This window comes from Candoia aspera, chromosome 3 (assembly GCF_035149785.1).
Source record: "Candoia aspera isolate rCanAsp1 chromosome 3, rCanAsp1.hap2, whole genome shotgun sequence".
In the NCBI taxonomy this organism is placed as follows: Eukaryota; Metazoa; Chordata; class Lepidosauria; order Squamata; family Boidae; genus Candoia; species Candoia aspera.
Window position 1 is genome coordinate 55,990,605 of NC_086155.1, and position 19,346 is coordinate 56,009,950.

General features: G+C 39.1%; 1 protein-coding gene across 3 annotated transcripts in view; it reads left to right on the forward strand.

Annotated features, from left to right (window-relative positions):
- The window catches only part of PTPRF (protein tyrosine phosphatase receptor type F), a 567,382-nt gene that overhangs the window by 448,301 nt on the left and 99,735 nt on the right, over positions 1 to 19,346 (forward strand). For all 3 annotated transcript variants that reach the window (XM_063297776.1, XM_063297775.1, XM_063297777.1), the window contains exon 7: positions 9,009 to 9,119. In XM_063297776.1, coding sequence (XP_063153846.1) covers positions 9,009 to 9,119 — 111 coding nt within the window. The remainder of the gene's footprint in view (positions 1 to 9,008; positions 9,120 to 19,346) is intronic.

A 19,346-nucleotide genomic window follows, 5' to 3' on the forward strand; every position in this document is an offset into this window, starting at 1 on the left:
TCTGTCTGTTTAAACTCCCCAGTTTTCTTTGGTAAGTGCTTGGTGTTTAGATGTGCAAAATCTGCATTAAACCAACACATACCATAAACTGCCTACAAATTAGATCTGCATGAATTTCCCTGTCCTTACTAACAGCTTTCATTTGCACAAAATAAGACCAAGGAGACAAAACCCAGGATCAAAGGGAGCTTACTGTCAGTTTTCATATGCAGTAGAATTTCAGTTAACCGGAACTCAAGCAACCAGCACTCTGAAGCAACAGGCAAAAAAATGAAGAAATAATACGTTAAATAAAAATTTAAATAAAATCAATTTTTAGCAGAAAGATAAGTTTAAACTTCGTGCACCACACCGTGCTGCTCCGATCCCCCTCTAGCAGAAAGGCAAACCCAAACCTGGCGTGCCATGCCAACCTGACCCCCCCAGCAGGAAGGCAAGTTCAAACCTGGCACGCCACGCTGACCCGACCCCCCCCCCCCCAACAGCAGAAAGGCAAGTCCAAACCCACCTTTTTAAAGGTAAGCCCAAACCCACCCCTCTGCTAGAAAGGGACTGGACTGGCACAGTGCAGTGTACCAAGCCCAACCCCCCCCCTCCAGAAAGGAATCAGCCAATCCCCCTCCAGCAGAAAGGCAAGTTCAAACCCACCTTTTTAAAGGTAAGCCCAAACCCACCCCTTCGCTAGAAAGGGACTGGACCAGTGCGGCGTGGCGCACCAAGCCCAAACCCACTCCTCTGCCAGAAAGGGATAGGCCGATTCCTCTCTAGCAAAAAGGCAAGTCCAAACTTGGCATGCCTATTTTTAATAGTAACCCTCAAGCAACCGGAAACTACATTTATCCGGCATCTACCAATCCCCATGGGTGCCGGTTAACCAAGATTCTACTGTACAGTTCTCTTTCAGCACCTCTGGGCCATGCTAACAATAAGGGCCAAGACTAAGCAAACCCTTCCATGAAGCTGTGCTTCTGCCTGATGCGTAGAAGCAGTTAGCTTCATTACTAAGCCCTCTTTGTAAGATGTGTTCATAGCATGTGAAATTATTTTCATAAGAATTTTATTAGATTTCAGATAAAAATAAAAACTACAGAAAAACAAAAAACTACAAAGAATAAAAAAACTAAAAAGGAGTGAAAACACAAGAAAAAAAAATTTAAAGGTTACAGAAAGAAGTGACTTCCGACTTTTAACAGCAAGGATATACAACAGTCTCCATCATCAGTCCCTTACTCTATATTAAACCAAAATCACATTATTTCTATAAATCATTCCATTGGCACAATATAAAAATCACTAAATACAATTGCTCCCTCCCCTAATGTTAAAAAAAAAAATACATAAACCTCCTAATCAACTACCCCCCCAGGTTAACATTTATTGACTTCCTTCCTACTACTATTCTATACATTCCTGTCTACTATAATAAAGATCAAACTAAAAAAAATGTAAATTGTCTGCCATTGTAATTATATACAACAATTATAATAATCATAATCTTATTAAACCTAAAACCAAACATTTATTTCTTTTTTTAATAGTCTTAATCCAAATCATTAAAGATAAGTGAAGTCAACTAAACCTTAAAAGCAATCCAAATAAATATTCTAAAACCCTTACGCCACTTCAAAATAAACCAAAGCATTTACATATCTCCACAATACACACAGAGCTTATTTCATAAAGAGATCAAACAGCCCAACTGCCCCCCTTAAAAACATCCAACTTCTCTTCAGAAAACCTTCCGTACATAAGCCCCAATCTCACTATTAAAAGAAATGTTACTATCGCTGTTAAGCTCTTCAGTTTCTTCCACGACCTCCCCAGCCAGATGACACATTTTAAACCTCATGTTTTCCACAGTGTCCTGAATACCTTGCATAAGAGCTTGACAGGAATCAGAAAGCATCTGTTTAATGTCTCAGTGAAAGTCAGAAAAAGTCAGATTAAAATCCTCCATGTCTCACACAGCAGATTATGGCGCCCCCTAGGTACTTAACCAGCGAAAGTGGGAGATAATAGAAGAATTTCTGGAATGTGTTTCCAGAAGTGAAAGTAAGCTAACAGGCAGTTCCTCAGGGAAAGTAGCAGCAGAAAGCTGAGAGTCCAAAACAGCAGATTCAATGTGTAAGAAAATGCTAAAATCTTCAAATTTAGTACAAAAATTATAACAGGGAGACAATTACATAGTCTCAAACCTCCTTAATATTTGGACGGGAAGCAAAATCCGAAGCTTAAAAATATTTAAAAAAAAAAAAAGAATCACAAAAATAACAATAAGCACCAAGAGAGCCATTTCTCCTTGCTGTAGAAAGCCTCTTTTAGGGTACACACTCTTAAAAAATAAATTGGGTGATTTAGAAATGGGGTGGCCAGACTTAATGTCCCTTTAAGGCTACAGCATGGCTTGGAAATGATAACGCCCCAGCCTCCCATCAGCAATTACCAGTTGCGCGCGAACACTGTTTATGATCTCCTGGCTGCAATCCGCCATCCCCAAGAACAAATGGGGTAATTATGAGCAATTTCCTTTCCCAGTAAAACGCTCCTGGGCTTCAGGAAAAACCTGCCTGAGCCCCAAAAAACCTGCCGTGTTGTCAGTTCTGCCCGCAGAGCCCACGAGCACAGCTGTTCAGTCTGCCATGTCCCCACCAGAAGTCCGAATGTGAAATTATTTTCAACTCCCTTGTAAAGAGGGTAGGCATTCCCTCCTTGGCCTGCTGCACAAATATGCAAGCGCATGCCTCAGCCTTCAGTCCAAATAAAAGCTAGAAGAATGTCCTCTGCATTTATATTTTAAAACTGAATGGCACAAGACAACAGTTTCTGCTAAGGAGGAACTTGGTTTAGGAATTACCCTACATTCATTGCTCAGTTTTCCAGTTTCAGTTACAAAATCAGATTTTTGTCCCCAGTGGTCCAGGTAATCTTAAGCCAAGAATTGGTCTGCCACCTACCACCATATGCTTCTTTTTTCTCTTTACTCACAGACACATGTGTGCACACAAACATGCTTACTGTATTTCACTGACACTGATGCTCCCACAGCCCCATCTTCTGGCAGAATAAGAGGGCATGGCACCCACTTCCCAGTTGCTGTTCCATTTCAGTTGTGACAGTGAATGCTAATGGTTTTGCCTAGTAGTTGGCATCCTTCTTTGGGAGGGCCAAGGATATGTTAATTAAGGTCAGACTTTGTGTTCTTGGTGGAGCTTTACTAACCAATCTAGGGCAATGTTACTGCACATTCTTTCCTTTTTTAAAAATTATTCCTGTTGCTCTAATACAGATTCTAGCTTTGAAAAACTTTTTAGTTATAATTTTCTCCCTTTTCTCGTTGTACTAACGCTTCTCTTTAATCTTATTTGCATTCAAATTACCTCACCAGGTGGTACACCAATCAGAGGTAAGAATGCTAAACTGTGCCTCAAATATTCATGTTACTCCATTCCTTTTTCACCATTCACGTTTCAGCAGTGTGTCATCTCCAGTTATTCTTTCATTCCAAACTCTGTCAATATACAAGCTCATCTGCCATTCCCTCATGCGGTGTGTTTGTTTTTGTTTATTTTTGGTGTCTGGCACCTTGTAGAATCATCCATTGCAGGGGTACATAGGCCAAAGGGGGTTATTCAGTGGGACGTTTGTGAAGTGGAAAGTGCAGGTCTGGCAATGCCACAGAGGGCTCTTTGATCTTTTGGATTCAGTTACCGTCTGGAGCACTGAGTCCAGGAAGGGTTGAAATATCCACTGTGGTGTGTGTCTGAAGGGTGCAATATTTTCACAAGAGAACAGTGATGTTCTTTCTTCTGTACTGCTGCTGACAGAAACTGAACAACTAAAAAAATAAATTCTTGAAGGGTCATTAAGTGAGCATGGACTTTCTTTGAGGGTTAAGTGCATCTGTCCAGCTTGCCAGACCTTTTGATATGAAGGCAGAGGGAAGAGATACAATCAGCCAGCCCTATCCTTTCTGAAATTTAACACAGCCTTGTGGTGCACCGTAGCCTAAAGATTTGTTGAGAGCAAAAGAATCAGACATATATCTGGTCATCTTAAATCTTAAGTTGTTCAGCCCACCTCCAGTGTGACAGCTTTGCATTCCCAAGCCTGGTAGTGTAATTTTTTAACCTAAACACTCAAAGTGGTCCCTGGAAGTAATCTTAAGATTGTAATCAGTACTACGTACAGTTATCCTGATCTCTTGTGATTTCAGTAACTGCTGCTGTTGACTGATACCTGAATTTCCTGAAACTTATTACCGCCACTAAATTGTACTCTCTCAATTGTCCAATGTTACCCTTTCTTTTCTTCCCTCTCTTTCTTCACTAAATCATTGCTGCAAGTTAATAAAGCAGCTCTTTGGAACTGGTTCTGTTGCTGGGTATTAATGTTTCCAGTTGTGGTGTAATGTTTTTGGAGAAAATGTGAATTGTTATTTCAAATGTGCTTGAATTGAGTTGTTTTCTCTAGAAAATTTGGTTCACGTGGCAAAATGGTAAACTTGATTTTGATTTGAATAGGCCTAATTGTCATCTACTCTTTGGAATGATTCAAGGCTAACAGCTGTAATGTTATCAGCTCCTAAACTGTTTATCTATAAGTACCATAAATCTTAAAGCAAAATGATAAACCAAATGTTAAGTAGCCAAGCTATACATGTTTCTAGCCCAATCTTTACTCGCTCCTGACTGAGGCTTTTCTTCTATGTAACTATCATGTGTTTCTTACCAACAAGTGAGAACATTAACAACTTGGCACCAGAACCGCCAGATGTTCAGTACATCCTTTTTGAAAGAATGGACTTACTGCTATAATGAGAATCATCCATCTCATAAAATATAAATCTCCCTATCTGAGTCCTAATGAGGTATTTTAAGAGTTTGCCTGACATTATTTAAAACGCATGTGTCCTGTTTGAATGTCAACGACGACATTTTTCTAAGTGCTAAGAGCCACCTCTTGGCATCTCATACGGGATTTCTGTCAGACTGACACCTTTTGTTAAACATACAGGCTACTGAATCTCTAGCAGGGGTAGAGGAAAGCATTTTGATGAAGGGAGGTTATGCTCACATAATGATTTGTTCTGTGGTCCTCCTAAAGGTAAGTTGCTGCATTTCCGTGATGTATTAATTTGATCGAAATGAGACTAGACTAATGGATTATTGTGCTTGCAATTAGTTGGATGTTTATTTTCAATTATTCATAGTTGATAGGTACATTGAATGGGAAAGCCATGCAATCTCTCTTGAATGAAGGTGTTACAGGAAATCAGATAAAGCAGCCAGAGAAGAAGGGCATTCTCTTTTGAAAACTAACCTTCCTGTTGGCCTTGCAGCCATGAGCCTTGCTTTTGCTGTGCAGAGATGCTGTCATTTTTCTGAGAGCTCTGTATTTGTGAGGCATGTTGTCACTTTTAACATTCCCCCTTTGCCTTTCAGGTGAGACCCAGGCTGAAAGGTCAGGGTGAGTTTTGATAGACTGTTCAGAGATATGTGACTCTAGTTGCTGACTGGCAGATTAGGGAAGAGGATAGATGAATGGACATGGGTTTTCCGGGATGATCAATAGGCCGCAGCAAATGACTCCTTAGAAGAACTGACACATTCCTCCTTTATCAAATGCCACTTTCTCTATTGCCATAAAGTAGAATGAAATAAACATAACGGAAAATGAGATATTCTGATCTTCTGTTCTTCTGGGGCAGAAAGTGCTGTCACGTCAGATTTGGTGCAGGCAACCTGTGTCATCCTCCTCACCGAAAGCTTCTGTTTAGTCACCAGGGCACCGACCCAATTCACTTTCAGTATTTAATGGCAATGTAATCTTCCAAGATTGGTGATACAGCCAAATGCCACAGAAGGTCTATAGTGACTCAGTAATAAAAGTTTCTATGATGTGCTGGCATAACAGATACATGGGAAACAGTGAAAGTACCCAAATATGAGTTTCATATGTTCAAAGCAAAAAGAACATGAATTTAAAACAGAAGCACTGAAAATTGACAGAGAAAAGCTGATCAGACTTTCATCTAATTCTTCTGATGTTATACAAATTTAATACTGCTTAATCCTGCTAAGAGACTGCCACCCTTTGGCAGTTTCACAATTTTACTGCCTGCAAAGCCTGCAGATCTCCCTCCCTCCCTCCTTTCTAAACTGGAATAAAAGAGGGAGGTGTTTGAAGGCCAGATGTATGATACACCGTACCTAAATAAGGCAAATTGGTGGCTGAACTGTATTCCTGTATTTGCCTTGTGAAACTGCTCAGTTCAATAGATCTGTCAGGGACTGTGTCCCTTGAATAAATCACAGAAACTCAGTTTCACTCCAGATCTCAGACATGCCAATCATCAACTTCAGGGAGGAAACAATTAAGCAGGATCATAATGAGCTTCAATAGGAAAATTGCTGGGTTGATTCTCTTTCTTGCTTAATTGTCAATAAATTGGGCTTGGAGATGTTTGGCTGCCATTCTCTGAGGCCCATGTGATTATTAGAAATGCATATTTACAGAGCAACTCAGATGTGGCTCTCACTTGTGTTTAGTAAATTTTACCCTCCTGTAACTCTGTACAGAATTGCTGCTTTGATCCACTCAGGAATAAAAGATGGGATCTACCCAGAATTAGTACATGCTTCTTGTAATACTGCACTCTATGTGTAAGTTGTACATAAGATTTCCAGTTCCTGCTTTTCAGATTTCTTACTTTCCAAAAATTGTGTTAGTATGGCAAGGCAGATTTAGCAAAAGCTAGGTTATTTCTAATTTCTAGACTAGCCCTACCTAGAGAAATAGAGTAAAGGAAAGTCCATAGAGTATTTTCCTCTAGCCATCTTTTATAAAGCCTTCCCCATTGCCACCCAAGCGGTTTTCATCTGCCAATTACACCCTAGGGTAGAGCACATGTACTGTATATATGCTAGAGAGGAATATTGTAATCACACATACATGCCCTCACCTACCCAGGGCTTGGATATATCCCCAGTCAGGGAACAGAAGATCAGGAGTCCTTTTTCATGGTGCTTCCCTTCAGTTATTATCAGTTACTGTTCATATAATATATTTGTTTTGTACTCAGAATGGCTAACAATAATTAAAATACAAAAAGTATAACATACAATTAATACTAAAATTAATTAACAATTATAAAAGTTTAGTGGAGGGGACACATATTTACAGATTTTCTAAATTCAGAGAAAGTGGAAGCCAAACACAAGTCTCAAGAAAGTATCATTATGTCTTCACTGTTTGCTGTTACAACATGTAATAACAGTTGATAATTGTCTGGGCCAGATCTTTAAAGTCACAAAATTGTTGCTGCTATACTTTGTCTGAATAGATAAACAGGCAGATATAAAAGTTCTGGCTGGTTAAAAGTACAAAATATAAAATGTACCCTAGAAGGTAGCAGGAGCCAGACTTCTCTGATCAGTTTCTTTATTTGTTTCAGTCCTGATGCAACAATAGAGAGGGCCCTCTATATCATTTTTATTACATAGCAGAACACAATGAACTTCATTAGTTCTTCCTGATATACAGACTTAGGCTACAGTCTCAATTTATTGTTCTAAATAATGTAGGTGACAACAGTTGATTCACATTAGTTTTCCTTCTATTCCAATAATATGAAAACTGAATTTAACCTCCATGCCTTGAAGTGGGAGACCAGAACAGCAATTTCTGTTCATGGTGCTGTTTTCTTTGGCAAAGAGAAATGGGTTCAGACTCTGACAAGCAGACAGGTTAATGCTTTTTCTCTTGGTTCAAGTGTGTGCATAATTTTTGTGAGTGAAAGCTGCCTTCTACCATCTATGGAATCTGCACTTCTGGAATCACCAGTGAAGTATTTATTCTCCAAGAAGTACCAGGCTCCATTCCTGGAATAGCAGTATCAGGGCTGCTTTTACATTCATTGTCTATTCATTTTATGCCTTAGAATGATAAAGCCTACATCTCCCATAATGTGGAAGATAACAAAACAGGATTCAGGGTTCATTCATGAGTGGCAAGAAGTAGGAAGGGGAATGCTGTTTCAGACATATTTATCGGTAATGTGAACTAGGCAGAGTGTAGTATTCAGCCTGGTTGCTTGGATTTGATATGATTGGTACTTGGGCCCTTTTTAAAGAAAACGAATGGTGGCATGGAGGGGGCCTCATCCAAAATGTATTTCAAAATTTGAAGTAGATCAAAATTCAAAGCAGCAAAACCAACGAATCATCAAGAGTTAGTTCAGTTACTCTTGACTACAGTGGGCAAAAAAACAATGGCACAGGATACAGTGAGAAGAAAATGTATGGCCTGGAAAATGTTCAAATGAACTTTCTGCACCTGGGCCTCTCAAAGTGCTAAAAAGACTCTGGTTGTACTACTTACTGATGCTTGCTTGTTGATGTTGTCAGTAGATAGGGTGGTATAATTGTGTGTAAAACGCAAGAGAAACAAGGGACTTCTCAAGGTGAAAAGGTTGTGGTACTTTCTATTGGTAGATTTTCAAGGGTAAATTAATGACACTTTGTTGTGGAATGAAGTGTTTTTTATAGGTTGAAATAGATAGTTAAAGGAAGGTAGAAAGGTAGTGAACTCAGATTAGAATCATTTGGATTTATTTATTTATTTACTGTGTGTTTGTTTATTGGGATTGTGTTTTGTTTTTGTGTCCATATAACACCTGGAACTGCTTACAACAATTTAAAATATAAGTATAGTATTTTGCTGTGGGAAAAAAACCAATATTCAACGTCGCTATTTTAATACTGGATTCTTTTTTCTATGGGAGAAATTGATGTGGTACGTATGAAGCAACTGAAAAGGTATCAATAACTTGTTTGACTATGAAGCTATGAAGACTGGGCACAACAGATGCTTTATAGTAACAAGCATGGATACCCTACAAGAAGCACCAGGGATCATCTGTTCTCTTGTGTTCATGTTGGAATAAGGGTACAGAGCAGTAACATACATCTTGTTATAACCAGTGTTGTCTGTGTTTTGTTTCTACATAGGGGCTCTCCAAATTGAAAACAGCGAGGAGTCGGATCAAGGCAAATATGAATGTGTCGCTACAAACAGTGCAGGGACCCGTTACTCTGCTCCAGCAAACCTTTATGTGCGAGGTAAAGTTTGAGAAGGCAAGCTTCTGTCCCTTTCCCCCTTCTCTTCTGTGGCCATTGCCTCTCAAATGACCCATTCAACATTGCAGCAAGAGAATACTTCAATGATGCTTTGTGAGATGATGAAACTAAAATCCCTAGCCCATGAATTCAAGTCCTGGAAGATCCTTTCTTGCTTTTTGGGGTAATGTGGGTGATGGTCAGATTGAAGGAGCCAATGTCAGAATCTGTCATTCATCATTCATTCAGTGGGGTGGGGAGGGGAGGGGAGGGGAGGGGGAAAAAGAGAGAGACAGACAGACAGACAGACTTTGGGGCTGTGTAAAATTAGTGGGTGTCTCTTCCTAGGTTTGATCTGTTCTCTTGCAGGTGAGCAATACGCTACATTGGCCCTGGAATAGATGTAGCTTTCCTGAGTTCTGTTGATCAACACCTCCTCTACAACAGGGATAATTGCTGAACCTATTAGAATAGTTGCCATTCATGCTGTGATCCAGCTGCAGTTTGTTGCATAAAGCCATTTCGCCAGACTATTTTCAAATCTGTTTGATTCCCAGAGCTCAAAATAGGAGGAGCCTTGATTTCTGTTTGGAGGTCAAAGAATCCAGTACTACATTAAGAACAGGTGTCCCCCCCCGCCCCGGGTGTTATTCAAGGAGATAACATGCGGTCCCTTTGATGAGATTTTGCATCAGCCAAGAAAACTGATGTTAGAGATCCTTAGAGATGTGTTATGGGTTTTGCCTAAAAGTGAAAAAAAAGAGGAAGCCCATCAGTGTAGTACCTTTCAATGGGCAGTGAAACCCACCTTTTATTTCTACCTAGGGTCTGAATTCTAACAACTGCCTGTTTAAAAGGAACATTTTCATCTTCCTTCCTTCCTTCTCATTCTCACCCCCATCCCTGCTTCTGAACATACGTACACAGACCACTTATGACAGAAAGCTGCCTTAACCAAGCCCCGGAATGGTTATTCTGAGGAGAGCCCAAGATGACATGCTGGGTGATTGCGTCTAACTCTCTCATTGCTCTCATGTTCAGGGCTCATTTTCTACAGCTGCTTTTCCATTTTACAGAACAATTTCGACGAACTTATAAAAAGCTGAAGTTAAAAATATGCTTAAAACTCATTATAAACACCTATTTCACACTCATAATGTGATTATGCTTGACCTTATACTTTTTGTATTATTATAAAAGAAAAATTCAGACCAAATCTGGTAAAATGAATATTCTTTGTCTCTAGAGAGCAGGAGGGGCAGAAATGTTTATTTGAATGTATGTCACTCTTACAATGTTGGGTAAGCGACTATAATTTTCAGCCACATTCTGTTTTAAGTGCTTTTGTCCTTTTGTCTAGTCTTTGCAAACAGACTTGGGAAAGCTAATGATTCACCTGAATGCACAGCTTGCCAAGGCAAAGGAACTTCACAAACGTGCCTGATTCCCTGTTTGCTGAGTCTTTATTTAGATAGAGAACTCCCTTTGGGTTTTAAATAGTGCAGTAAACTGTGACCTCAAGTCTTGATGCGAAGAGCAGGCTGTTCAGCTAGCTGACTGGTTGGCTGGTTCTGCAGACATGAGCCAAGCTTCTGGTAGGAAGATTTTGCAGCCCTACATGTATGGGCTCATTTTCTATTAACCATTGTGCTTCTAAAGCATAAATTTTGGAACAAAACTCCATTTTACTGCACATAATCTTTACAAGGTTGGATTCCAAGCTGCAGAATTGAGATAAAGCCCCATAGTATATAAAAGACAGGTTACTACATAAATTGTCTCCTGTGGAGGTTTGCCATAGGTACTGTTAGCCAGACAATATTTATGCAGATGCCTTTGTTTTGCAAAACAAAATAGATACCCTAACCAGCTGACTGAAACATTTTTTCCAATTCTCTGACTCCCAAACGATCCTTTATACTGCTTTATGTCAAACTAGAAAGCTGTTTTCCTTGCTTCTTACATCTGAGTAAGCAAAATAAGGGATGTGTATGATCATTGTGCATATTAGTGTAGCCATATGATTTAATTGCTTGGGAGCACATGATACTGCTGCCATGATGGTCCTTTTCTGCTTGGCATCAGTAGGGATTAATGGAGAGGAGGGGAAGGAAAGGAAAGGGAAGAGATGCAACTTCCCCCTGCAACTCTCACACATGCATCCATGTATTTGTTTTTATGCCTACTTTATCTTGAAAACATAGATCTGACACCCTCACAAGTAAAAAGGTATCTAAAGGCTATCTGGATCACTGCTTTCTCTTACCTGAAATTGTTTATAGGGTGTGATCCTCTTCAGGGATCCTCCTGTACATCTTAACAATTAAAAAAGCTGGTCAGAATGCAAGATAGGACTTTTTCTGTGGAAGAAGATGATTTAAGGAATTCTTCTCCAAGGGTATCTAGATGAGATTTTGGTTGGCAGCAAAGTCACTTTTATTCTGACTAGCTTGTAATGTTTTTAATTTGAAGCTGAAGGTCTAGTATTGCACATTAATTTGGATATTGTTTGTTTGTTTATTTTTTGAATTTCTATCACCACCCATCTCCCCCCAAAAGGGGGACTCTGGGTGGTTTACAATAAAATATTGTTTGTTTTTATGGTTTTAAAGTTTCCTTCAGAAGTCTTTTTAGAGTTGGAATGTAATGTAGAAAATGACTGTGAAAAAATGGTGAAAGGTCCCCTGTGCAAGCACCGAGTCATGTCTGACCTTTTGGGGGGATGCTGCTTTTGCAACATTTTCTTGGCAGACTATAGTGGGGTGGTTTGCCATTGCCTTCCCCAGTCGTCACCTTCCCAGCAAGCTGGGTACCCATTTTACCAACCTCGGAAGGTTGGGAGGCTAAGTCGACCTGAACCAGCTACCTGAGAATCCAGCTTCTGCTGGGATCAAACTTGAGTCGTGGGGAGGGTTTTGGTTGCAATACTGCTGCCTACCACTCTGCGCCACATGAGTCTCTTCCTTTAAAGACTACTTTTGCTAAATTTGCCCTCCTTTTTCAACTCTCCTTCAACACTGCAATCCAAAGGAATATCTTCTATTTTTATAAAATAAATACACAATATGGTAAATCTAACCTCTGGTAATTAGAATATCTGGTCTTTAATAATGTGTGATGGGAATAGTGCTGTAGCATATCAGTGGTAAAGAACCAGTTTGATGTAGTGGTTTAAGGCACCTGACTAGAAACCAAGAGACCATAAGTTCTAGTCACGCTTTAGGCACAAAACCAGCTGGGTGACCTTGGACCAGTCACTTTCTCAGTCCTAGGAAGGAGGCAGTGGCAAACCACTTTTGAAAATCTTGCCAAGGAAACTGCAAGGACATGTCCAGGCAGTTGCCAGGAGTCAACATGGACGTGAACACCCCCCCAAAAAAACCCTAATGGTAGTGAAGTACGTACTGTCCAAAGTGCCCTGCTGCCAGACTAGCCTCATAATGTAACAGGTTCTGTGAATACAGATCTTATTTGAAGATACACATTTGAGTTTAAGCCTGCAAATACTATGTTCAGTAGAATCAAGCAGATTGCCCAAGAATTCTAAAGGTCAATAACCTTTGTTATTAGTTGTTACTTCAGCCTGTTTCTCTTAATTGTAGGCAAACAGTAATTTTATAAATGCATGTTGTCCTTCTAAAATCCTGTTATGCAGGAATTCCATGGATTTAAGCATAACTTTAAGCAATGTTTAATTTTCAGCTCTGGTGAAAACTGTATTTGGGACAGGATTAATTCAAGCCAGACAACTTGTTTCTGGTACCACAACCAATATGTGGGGAAATCCTTGAATTACTGTGGATACAACTTTCATAGCACAAAGGATAAGCACAAGTCAGGAAGGAAGGCAGGCAGGCAGGCATCCCTTTCTTTTGGAAGAGACATAAGAAGCTGTTTTACAGTATATGATATGAATCTACTTCTTTGTTTCCTAGCACTCTGTTGTATGCTCTGTCAGGCAGCATCGCTCCAACATCTTGGCCTCTTGGCGTCTTTCATATCACCTACTACTTGATCCTTCACATGAAGAACATGTGCTCTGTCAGAGTTTTGCTCCTTCCCCTGCAGGGATTCTCTGTGTAAAACTAGTTAAGATTATTTTATTGGACAGGTCAAGCTTGAGTATGATCCACTCATGCTAATAGCTGAAACTGTTTGGAAACTGCTGGCTTAAAGATAAAATCATTCTATGGAAACATACCTCTTTTCAGAATTGCTTTATTTCCAGAAATATGGCTGAATTCATTTAAGCACCTGCCAGCACATTCCTGCAGGGATGCATGATTAAGAATATGTCTAATGAGGTTAAAAAGAGTAATAAGATAAGCACAGGAGTCATAGCTCTGTTTAGATGATTCATTCCCATGTAGACCTCAACACACAAGGAGTGGTGAGCAGTCCCTCTTCTCTGTCATGCTGTGATCTTAGGAAATAATTGTTCATCCATTGTATAGTGCAATCATTTGCTGAAGAAAGCCTGTGCACATGAGAAGGCTTCCATGTGAGCTGGCACTTTCCACACATAAAGGCAGGAAGGCACCCCTTGCTACAAGCTATGATGTTGTACCCTTAGGGGGTTGGCTGTTCACTGTTCTTCATATAATGAAATATACTGTACATGTGGACCTATCACCTGATGGGTCAGTATCAGATTTCTTCCTCAAAGTGAGCAACAGAACTTTGATAAGAAAAAAATGTTTGAACATAACCATTGCATAACATTTTTTGCAAAGACATTTGATACTGATTTCTTCCACAGGCTTTCCTTTCCTTCATTACTTCCAAATGTGTATACTACCGAGTCATATAACTTGAGGTGGTTTACAAAGAACAGCACAAACATTTTAAAGCACACAGCCAACATATATTTAGAATTAGAAACTGGCTTTACCTTAAAGCTACATAGATGTCCATTATTGATAATATGAGATGATATGAAATTAAATCACTTCCTTTCCATTTCATATTATTGGCCAACCCCCTGAAATACCACATGTGATTAAAAAGTAGCTTGTTACTCACTAGAATGCAAGTAAATGATAAATTGACCACTTGCTTATAACGAAGGCAATCAGAAAGCTAAGATAACTTACGAGGAAGAGATTGTAAGATAAATGAGAGAGAGTTGACAATTGGACAAAATAAAGAGGAGTAAGAAAAGGAAAAAAAGAGACTACTGTATGATAATTTATGATAATCCAAAGAGTAATTAAACATGAAGGAGTAGATTTATTGGTCAGTCTCCTAAAAGGGAAACAATTTATATCTTATTCTATCTGTTCAGTGTTATTGTTAAGTAGTAAAGTTTTAATGATCACCTGGTCCTCTGAGTAAATAGAATAGTAACATCCCCAAGCCCACACACAATGTCTGAGAAACTATTCTGCCAGGTTAAAAAACAATGTAAGTTCAAATCTCAGTATAAAAACTAGATTTATTGTTTTGGAGTAGAGGCAGTGAGATCTTAAAGGAATATTCGTTTACCTTCAGAAATAAACTTGGAAAAATTATGCCACTTCTGTCCAAATAAAACCCTGATTTCGATAATGAATTGTAACTTCTGTTTTCCCTTTAATGCCCAATTTATTCTTGTATACTGTAGTTTAATGAATAAAAGATAAAAAATGGACAGAAAAAAAAACATAAAAATCAAAGAACATGGAAGATTTTTCATATAACTTAAAATAAATGTTACTGATTTGTAAAGCTGAATAATAGAAAAATACGTTTTGTATAATATTACAGATTTACAATGAATAATGAGGACTTTATACACAGTAGGCACATAATCAGTAGAATGCTTTACCACAGGCTGGAAACAAAACTGGCTTTTTTTATTAAAACAACAATCCTAGGCTTGCTTATTTGGGCTTAAATGTCATTGGCCTATCTTTGAATACATATGCATACAGCTGCACTTAAAGCTACTAGTAGTTCCCCACGTTAGAAAGGTGAGAGGGCCTGAGGCTCAGCAGCACTGTTTTTTATTGGTAACTCTCCCCAGTGGAGATCTAGTTGGCTCCCAGCCTCACTGCCTTCTGGAAGCAGCTGAAAACAGCTCTTCCAGAGGGTGAGTGGCCCTTGATTCCACCTTGGTTCAGTTATAGTTTGGTTTGGTTAATTAATTTTATTCTATATTTTTAACTGGCTTGTGGATCTTTTATTGCTGCATTTTTTAAAATGGCATATTGTTTATTGTGTACTTTATCTTCATAAACCTCTGAGAGTCCTTCAAGACTACAGCAGTCTATAAATGTAATTTTAAAAAGGTGCAGTTCTCTTCATAGTAAAACAGCTATTTATTGAAATGAAGAAATGTAGAACATGAATGTTCTAAATGGAGCGGTGTGGCTTTGGAATCCACCAATATAATTCCCTTTTGGGCAGGAGATATTATTTCCACCACTTCCTAGTTTTGGTAATAGCCAATCTAGTACAGTACTGAGTTGTTTACCTTTGCTGTGTGAAAAGGTACTACTCAACAAATTGAACGCAGCACCGGATGCATCCCTCAGGGGCAAAATGATTACCTTCCTTTCTTCTAAATAAATCAGAGAAATAAAGCTGACCAGATAGTTATGTGAAAGAAACTTTTTTTGTAATAAATATCTAAGGCCAGCTGTGCCATTTTTTTAGGAAAAGGATAAAAAAATGGAAAGGTTTGCATTTGTTTGCATAGTTCCTAAATTATTGGTTTAATATTCTTGTTGTTGTTGGTTTTTATAATAACCCTCCATTGTTCTGATTGATTAATCCTCTACTTTGTTGTTTTTTCCCTCCACTGAACACTGAGAATAGAGTCCTGTTATTGCTCCTCCTTTGTCATTCTGATGCTATTGGCCCTCATCAAGTAAGGCAGACTTAATGGCTATTTTTAGCAAATAATGTCCATGAAAGTCCGTTCTCTGTCTTGTAGGCACTGGTAGGACAAGAGCTTGTGGTTGCCTTTATTTATTTATATGGTTATTGCATGTTAATGTTGTTCTTCCTATGTCCGATGTCATATACTGCAGTTCTTACTGTCCCAAGGTTCTGAAAAGAGGGGAAGGTGCCAGAGATAGGGGATGAAATGAAGGACTCAGGAGAGAGAATGTAAGCATTCCAATTCAGTAGGTGTTAGAATATTTACTGATAAAGCACAGGCAGTTTCGACATTAGATATGAAAAACTATAGCTACTCCCATTCCTCAGTCTTTCAAGAGCAGAATCAGCTCTAGATGTTTATTCTCTATAATCCATTAGTATCAGAAGAGATTAAAAGATAATCCATCAATTAGTAACAAATTACAGGCCCCAAGCTTATTCTTGACCGACAGCCTAGAAAGGTAGCTATTTATATTAGTGTGTTTCATAAGTACCTCTTCCTTATTGTAATCCAAAGTGCAAATACATGTGGGCAAATCATTCCAGCTTGTTTGGCCTCCAGTGTGAGGCCAGGCTACATACTATTGAACTGTACTATCCTACTGTTATGCTTTGAGCATCACAGTTTTCTTTTTATACTGCTCACCTCAGTCCTAGAGGTCTTTTTCATAGAAAGTGGATAATTTTGAAAAAAGTAAACCCTAAAGTCCAGTTCTCTTGGAGATGGTAAATTTGTTTGTGGGTGGCATCAAATAAAATAGTTGATCTTTCTTGCTTGAATAACAACAATAGAAGCAGAGAGCGAAAGAGAGAAAAAGGGAATCATAAAGGCATGCATCTCTAATGTATTAAACAAAACTAGCTTTAAATATATATCCATGTCATGTTATACAGTTAACATTAACACAGAAGTCAGTTTACTTAACAATAGAAAAAATAGAGAGTTAAGCATATAAACTTGTATATGCAGCCCTGATTCCTCAGTAGTCCTCCAAACATGACTCCCAGTGGTAAATCTTCTTCAAATATAGAAAGAAGGGTGAGCTGGTATCTTATAATTACCATATTTTGTTATTGTAAAATATCCAATAATATCAATTTCTATTTTCCTCCTGTTATTAAATGTATCTTAATATAAAATATCACCCAAACTGTATAAAAACTGCAGTTCAATGAGAACTGCAGTTCAATGACAGTTTTATTTCTATGTGCAGAGATTATTTTTGTGTAGATGAACAATCACTTGTGTTCTGAAGTTAGACAGTCCAAATGCAGGGTTGTTGCCTTAGTGAGAATTAAGCTTCAGTTGGGGACCTAAGATTAAATTGTTCTTTCTTCCCAGTTGCTGTCTCCCTGTCAATGAGAACAGATCTTATTTCAGCAATGGAATCTTTCTCCTTTGGCTGCATAGTCAGAGGTTGAACATTTGGCTCCTTCCCACAGTGCCCTGGAAGCACTTAAGATTTTAAAGTGATGTAGTCCTGAAAAAAGGAAATGGTATAATCTCCCCCCCCCCGCACCTTTCTTACGTGCTCAGACATACATTCACACCAGAAAAAAAAAATCAGGCAATTCCATCCATTCCTAAGCAGAACAATGGTATATTTCTCCTGTACTTTATTGATATTCCACACTTCGGATCTGGAGCCAAAAAGGTGCTTAAAGATGGGCACCGGTGCACATGTCCCACTGGCCAGTGCCTTCTGAAAGAAGCTGTGTCTTTTCCTAGACTTGTACAGTAACACCTCAATCCCAGGAAAATAAACATTTGGGTAAAAAGGTGCCAGTGTATCCGTGTCCAGTCCAAAGCATCCTGTCACACCCTGTTGCCACGTAAGCATGTATTTTCCTGGGATCACATGGCTTATTTAAGGTGGCACAAGCAAGTACAGCATACCTACCCATGGCCATTCTGAAACACCTTTTTTGTACCTTTTTGGGCTCAAATCCAAAGCATAGCACATTCCTAATATCTATCATTAATGGCTATTATAATTATATTTCTGTTGGCCCTTCATTGGGTGATTATTTAACTCTCTGTTCTCCACAAAAGAGAAGGCTTAATTCTCCTCTCTCAATTCAGACTGTGTCAATAAATTCCATGGACTGTTGTACCAAGGTTCCATGGAACCTTGATACAGCCTAATTATGGACCAAGTTCAGGAAGCCCCATCCTATTTTATCCTTGGAAATTATTTATTTATGGTACCATCTACAGTGTCGCTTGTCCCATGAAGGTTTTTTAATGGATGGCCTGCTGATAAGCATGTTTTCCCCCTTTATTTCTCTGGCTTTAAAATGTGACTCATAAGCAGTTTCTAATCACCAGAACAGCCTCTGCATTTTCTCAGCAAAGGTTCAGTTTCAGACAGAGCACAACAAATATCTAGTTTCTGTAAGGTCATTCTTGCAGATGAAATGAGATATTTCATGCCCTTCCAGAAAACACAACTAACCTCTTACTGTCTCTCCTGCAGGAACAAAAGCAGGAAATGTACTGGATTGCCCTGCCAATTTGGGGTGGCTGTTATTTTCTCTTCTTGCCCACCTTTTTTTCCTTGTTTTTGTTACACCTCTTGGTTCATGTTGTGCTAATGTTTCTCTGCTGTCTTTAGCTCTGTTTGGAAAGAGGGAGCAAGAGGCTCTTCGTGCTAGAAGAATTCCCATTGTTCACCAACACTCTTCCTCTGTGTTCTGCGATGATGGTGGGGGGGAGTGGGTGTGCTCATTTTAAACTGTGAGTGGGATAGATGGGATTAAAGTACCTCTGCTGATATTAGAGCAGTGGTTGACTTGAGATCCTGTGTTGAATGAAATTTGTCTGTATGCACCTCTGGGTTGAGTGTGTGCACATTCTTATCTATGCTTGAAGCTGTTTACTGGATGTTGAGAATTATGTGGATCTGGAAAAAGAGAAAGTGGATCTACTGTTTTGAAACAAGAATGGCAAATTTGTGTACCTGTGCATATAGGTGGTTGGGTGGATGTTTGTATACGTGCACATGAACTTGCAGAATTGGTAGTCCTGGCCGGTCTCAATCATCATGTTTTGTTTCAGTGCTGTGCAGACACATGCAGCTTGGCCTGTTTTTACTCTCTGTGTTTTTCCTTGTCTTTTTTTATTCCCTTCTCATCTTCATCGCACAATGTCATCAAACAAAACAAACTTTCATCTCTCAGATCAGCGAGAAGGTTGGTCCTTTTCACTTATTATCCACCTACAGTATGCCACCACAGATGGGATTTTTCCAGTAGGGGATTGAGAGTCATCCCTGCAGAAAGGGGTCTGATGGCTACTGGCTCCCAGCCAGGCACTGCCCAGCAGCCCTGATGGAATCTGCCTCCAACTTGCTATGACCTTGCTGA